This window comes from Camarhynchus parvulus, chromosome 3, assembly GCF_901933205.1.
Source record: "Camarhynchus parvulus chromosome 3, STF_HiC, whole genome shotgun sequence".
NCBI lineage: Eukaryota > Metazoa > Chordata > Aves > Passeriformes > Thraupidae > Camarhynchus > Camarhynchus parvulus.
In genome coordinates, this window is record NC_044573.1 from 7,227,394 (window position 1) to 7,233,393 (window position 6,000).

At 43.6% G+C, this 6,000-nt stretch overlaps 1 protein-coding gene across 1 annotated transcript in view; it reads left to right on the plus strand.

Moving 5' to 3' along the window:
* The window catches only part of TMEM63A (transmembrane protein 63A), a 30,814-nt gene extending 25,151 nt beyond the window's left edge, over window positions 1–5,663 (plus strand). Inside the window, exons 22-24 of the mRNA XM_030945199.1 lie at window positions 2,722–2,837; window positions 3,730–3,792; window positions 4,551–5,663. Coding sequence (XP_030801059.1) covers window positions 2,722–2,837; window positions 3,730–3,792; window positions 4,551–4,721 — 350 coding nt within the window. The 3' untranslated portion in view covers window positions 4,722–5,663. The remainder of the gene's footprint in view (window positions 1–2,721; window positions 2,838–3,729; window positions 3,793–4,550) is intronic.
* Window positions 5,664–6,000: the final 337 nt, after the last annotated feature.

Here is a 6,000-nt window from a genome sequence, read left to right on the forward strand (position 1 = left end):
TATCCATGATACAGGAGAAAGCATTTGGCATGGAATGGGGATGTCAGTGATGCTGGAAGGGTTGGGTTCCCCTTCTTTAGAAGGAAGCTCCTGATAGCTGACTGCATTGTGCCCTCATGACAGATGATTACATCTGCATTGTGTTTTTTAGCATTTCTGACCAGCAGTCAGAAAGGTGTTTTTGGCACGCTGCCATCCAGCTTTAGGGAGATGTAAAGCTACAGGGAAAGCTCCCTGTGGATGCAAGAGGCACTTGGAACTATTGCTTCAGGCTGTCCTTGGATTTGAATAGATGTTCCTGCATTACTTGTATGTTTGAGAGCTTGTTTTTTCCCTTGTTTTGAGAGCTGCTTTTGCAACCAGGAAGACCAATAAATCTGGTCCTCTAAATTACCAGGAGAATTTCTAGAGCATGCTTTAGAAAAATCAACTCCAAGCAGTCAGCATCTGATGCACCTCTTTAATTGTTAGGAAGAAAATCCTGATGAAGTAAAAATTAAATCTTTATAATAATGTTTTCTAGTTCTGCATGGTAAAACCATCATTTGTCAAGAGACCTTAATAATGGAAAACACAGGCTGGATTACCATGTTTGGCTTGGTCAGTGTAGAGGATCCTGTTTACAGGATGTTGTTCAGTGGTTTGTCAGTGCACAATGCAGTCTGAGAGGTAGGAATTTGATACTTTGATTTCATTGCCATTAATTTCATTGCGGCTTCTTGTGCCAAAAGAAGGAAGGAAGGAAGGATGAGAGAGCTCTGCTTCCTTATCTGCAAAATAGATCTGTTTATGGTGTAAAGCTTGTTTGCTTGGTCATTGACTTGTGTGGTTGGCTTGATATGGGTGTTTCAGTCTGGTTGCAGAGTCCAGTGACAATACTCTGGTTTCTCATTCCTCATATATTTATGCAAGGCTGAAAAAACCTCTCCCCCAGTTCTCAGTCGGGATCAAAAAACACCTGACTGCACACAGAAGGTGAGAGGCTGTGCTCAGTTTTTCCTTCTCAGTGCCTGTATTCTTTCTCAGCTTTTATTCCATCCATCCATCCATCCATCCATCCATCCATCCATCCATCCATCCATCCATCCATCCATCCATCCATCCATCCATCCATCCATCCACCCACCCATCCATCCATCCACCCATCCACCCATCCACCCATCCACCCATCCATCCATCCATCCACCCATCCTACACCACTGTGCCTCTCACCTCAGAGGAGGTGAGGTCCTCTCTGCAGTTCAAGCCCCATCTCTTGGCACAGTCACTTGAATCCCATGTTCTCCAGAGCTGTTGGCAGGCAGTTCTGAGGACACAGTGCAAGGAAAACTGATGTGGGAGACTTTTCCTTCCCTAATCTCTGCTGTTTGCCTTGTGGTTTGCACCATGTGTTGACTTTGGTGCAGACACACCTCACCACCGGAGAAATACTCATATAACCTGTGCTTATAAAAACAACCTCCTCTGAAGGACATTCCAGAATACCCCTAGGGAGGTTTCTTCACTTCCTTTTTTTGGTTTGAACAATGATGTGTTTGTAGGGCTTTTTGGGTTCTGTTTTTTGCATGTGTGTGGTGGCTTTCCCCTTGTGAACAGACCTGTGCAGGGCTTCTATTATCTGCTAATTACCAGTGTAAAACTTGTCTGTTCTATGCCACTGCATATGCTGGGGTTACCACAAGAATGTCTGAGAGTTGGTGTTGCCTCTTTTGTCTGAAAAAACTTGGAAAGAGTTAAGGCTTGCAGTGATGGTTACTTTTTCCTAATATTCCATTCAAGTCATCTTTACTGTAAAATGAGATTAATTTCTTTAGAATATTTCCCTAGTGGATCTGGAAAATAAGAAGTCACACTAATCTTTAATACTTTTTCCATGCTAGGCAATCATGTCCTTTCTTATAGTTTATTGCACTTTCCCTGAATTAAAACTCACCTATCAGTCTAGTTCATATTTGCTGTTCCTTCTCTTGATCTTTTTCCTTGGATTCTTCCCAGTTCTGCCCACATTTTATTGTAGACAAGGCTATCCAGCACTGAATTATTTTGTACAGGTGCCAGAGACTTGTCTTTTTTTAAAATTTTCCTCTCTTCCTGTGTTCTTTGATACTATCCCACCCCTGACTGCTTTCCAGCAGTTGTCTGCTGCAGTGCTATTGTTATCCCTCATATCTACATTTATTTTTCCTTCCAAATTGTACTTATTTCCTGTTTTCTACATACAGTTTATCTTGCTTTTGGGTTTTTTTTTTTTGTTGTTGTTGTTGTTGTTTTGATCCTTTAAAGCAAGTGGGGTGGTTTTATCTACCAAGACCATCTTGATTCTCCTCTCCCCCCACCTCCATCCCTTTGAGCTGATGGCAAACCATCCAATTTGGTGCCATCATCATAATTAATCTATGCAATTAATATTCTATTTCACAGATCATTAATTAAAATACTTAAGAAGTGGGTCCAGAGTGGATGAATGAGGGAGGAGAAGAATCACTCTGAGTCTTGTCTATCATTTAGGTATTACAGCAGCATTTCTTGGCCCCTAGGAAAAGTGGGAGAATTTAGAGTACAATGACATTCTCTTGTTTGTGGCTGGAAGTGGGCTGCCCATTCCTCCAAGAAAAAAAATCCATGAAGCTTCTGAAAACGAGGAAGATAAATAATTCTTTTGGTTTTGTTGGATTTTTCTGCTATGTGGTTTTTTATTGTATTCTTTGGATATTTTTCTAGGTTTTAAAGCACCTACAACAATGTTTACCTTGCTGGTTGTCAACATCACCATTGTTATTTGCTTGGCTTACACTTGTTTTGGCTGTTTCAAGTACCTGAGCCCACTGAATTATAGGGTAAGTGATGGATACCTGTCCTTTCAGCACCTACCTGTGTGCTTGATGGAGCACCAGCTATTCCTGGTGGGTTGTCCCTTCCTTCCTGCTAAGAGCCTGTAGTACAGGTGGGCTGCTTGGCAGAATGAAAAATCTCTGTGTCTGCAGGAACTGAATTTGAGAGAAAAGAGCAGTATGGAAAAAGTATCCTGGGCTGCATCCGCAACAGGGTGGCCAGCAGGTTGAGGGAGGGGATTCTGCCCCTCTTCAGAGCTGCATCCAGCTCTGGGGTTCCAGCACAAGGAAGGACAGGGACCTCTTGGAGCAAATCTAGAGAATACAACCAAGATGATCAGAGGGATTGAGCACCTCTGCTATGAGGCCAGGTTGAGAGAATTGGAGGTGTTCAGCCCAGGCTGACCTAATTGCAACCTTCCAAAAAAAGGCTTCCCTTCCAGGCAGCCTACAAAAAGAGGTGGAGAGATACTTTTTACAAGAGCATGTAGTGAGAGGAAAAGAGGAAATGGCTTTAAACTGACAGTAAGTTTAGATTAGGTAATAGTAAGAAATTCTTTGCTGTGAGGTTGATGAGGCACTAGCACAGGTTGCTCAGTGATGGTGTGGGTGCCCATCCCTGAAAGTGTTCAAGGCCAGGGTGGATGGAACTTGGAGCAACATGGTCTAGTGGAAGGTGTCCCTGCCCATGGCAGGGGCTTGGGGCTCAATGGTCTCTAAGGTCCCTTCTAAGCCAAACTTTTCTATGATTCTGTGTACAAGGACTGGTGGAGAGAGTGCCAGAACTGCACTGAGATCTGTCTGTGCAGGTTTTGGGTGCTCATGATCTGTGTGTACTGTTTTCACTCAGCAGTTTGATGTTGTCTCTCTCTCTTTCCCCACCTATTGCTGGTTACAGATTGAAGACACACAAGGTGAAAGAGGAAAAGACACAGATGTACCAACAGTCCCAACATCTTCTGTAAGAAGCTAAGAGTTATTAATATTCCCTTACTTTTCCTAGAAAAACCTAATTTCTCACCCTGCTTACCAAAGAGCTTGTGTAGCACATATTATTCTGCATGAATTGTGGGATTTCCCACGTGCATGTGGGACCAGAGAGTTCTGCAGCTGGGCTCCCTGATGCTCCCAGGTGATGTTCCAGAAGTACCTTTGGTTTTAGGAGCAGCTGAGACACACTGCTTCCAGCAGCTCTGTGTGCTGTGTTCTGTGCCCTGCTCCAGACAGAGCCTCACATCTGGACAGCTGCCAAATGCAGTCAGTTGCCACTGCTGTGATTCTGAATGTTGTGACATGTAGCAGGTCTTGCTTGCCATGTCACTGAGAAGGACGTAGGACTGAGGTAGGAGGAAAGGCCTTGGTGCCAAAGACAAGAGGTGCAGGGGAGTGTTGCACCAGGAAGCCTCCAGCAGGGTGCAAAAGGCCTGAGGTTTTGAGGTGAAGAATGGGAAAAGGATGAAGAGAAGAGTGACAAGGGGAAAATTCTCCTGGGTAGGAGAAGATTTTGGCCCTCTGTTTCCCTGCTTGTTGTTAAACTGTCATTTCCTGACTTGGACCTTTTCTAGCGTATCTGTAAAGCAGCAACACCTTGAGATTGCAGGAGATTTTGTGCCATAAATGTGTGCAGATGTTCAGTGTCTTGCAGGACTGCCTCCAGTTACCCCATCTCAAAGCACTGTGCTTTGGGAGACCACTGAAAACCCTCACTTGTGATTTCAGATGTACGTCCCCCAGGTTCTGCGTCCCCACCCCACCGAAAGGACCGTGCTGGCCCCCACGGAGCAGCAGTCCTACGGCACCATGGACAACACCTCCTCCCAGGCGGAGGGAATCAGAAACTACACCACAGGACCTGCAGGGGTGGAGCAGGCGCCGGGAGCTTCGCTCTGAGCTGTGTTGTGAGCACGAACACAAGGTGGAGCACTTGGCCCAGGTTTAGCAGAACTAATCCCCTGCCTCCTCCTCCTCCTAAGTATTCGGCGTTATTTATGTATTCCTGCCTGCAGAAAAGGTACAGAAATAATTCATTGTGTGGTCTGCAGCTGTGCTGGGAGATTAAAAAGCAGATGCCTTGGGACTGATTGTTTTCCAGGCTGTCTACACACGTTGTGAAACAAATAAGTTGAACGTGGAGATGCTGATCCTCAGGGACTTCACTTCTGCTAGCTCACCACTTGCCTTATGAAGATAACTTATGCTGCATATAGATAACTGGTCACCAAAGCCAGTGCAGCTATTAGAGCTGTCACTTATTTATTCAAATAATTCTTCCCTTTTTAAAAACCCCCCAAATTTATTATTTATAAACCTCTTGGGATGTGTTAAATCCTGAGACAATGCCACTTTTGATGAAAATACTGTTTGTGTGGGTGCTGAGAATGGTGTGTGGGAGTCTCTCCTCTTTTCACCCAAAGTAGTCAGCATAGTTTTGATCATGTTGCCTTTTTTTTTTTCCTTGAAAGAGATGAGGGAATAACTGTGCACTTGGGTACTAAAAGTACCAAAGCAAAAAGACTGGTGTAAAGAAGGGAGTGATTTATCTGATACTGTTTTTATATATTTTTGGAGGGCATTTAGGTTCTTAGTTTCTATTCACTATTTTTAAGGGCCTTCCACAATGAAAGCTCACCTGCCAACAGTAAAGGATGTAAACATTTTATCTCTTTTAGTCTTGGGTTAAAATGACAGATCTCTGGGTTTTCTCTATAGTGCCAATTATACGAGTTGTAAGATACTAAGTTTTTAAATTATGTAGTAGGTGCTAATCTATTCTGAAGAGCAATGTGTCAAAGTGTAACTAATAATCACGGAGCAATAAAACACTGAGTTTAGAAAAATTTCAGGCTGCCTTGATTTATTTATTCTTTTCTCTGTGTGTTGAAACAGTCCTTTTGCTGGCTGCCTCACAGCATGGTCGTGAACTCTTCTTAGGAGCACTGCCACAAGCCTTAGGATGACAGAATGTCCCATGAGGAATTTGAATACTTTTGGATTTCTCTAGGGGATGAATCTTGGTGACCCATGGGTAGGAGAAGCTTTTGGCCCTCTGTTTCCTTGCTTGTTGTTAAACTGTTATTTCCTGACTTTGACCTTTTCTAGCATGTCTGTAAAACAGCAACATCTTGAGATTGAAGGAGACTTTGTGCCATAAATGTGTGCAGATGTTCAG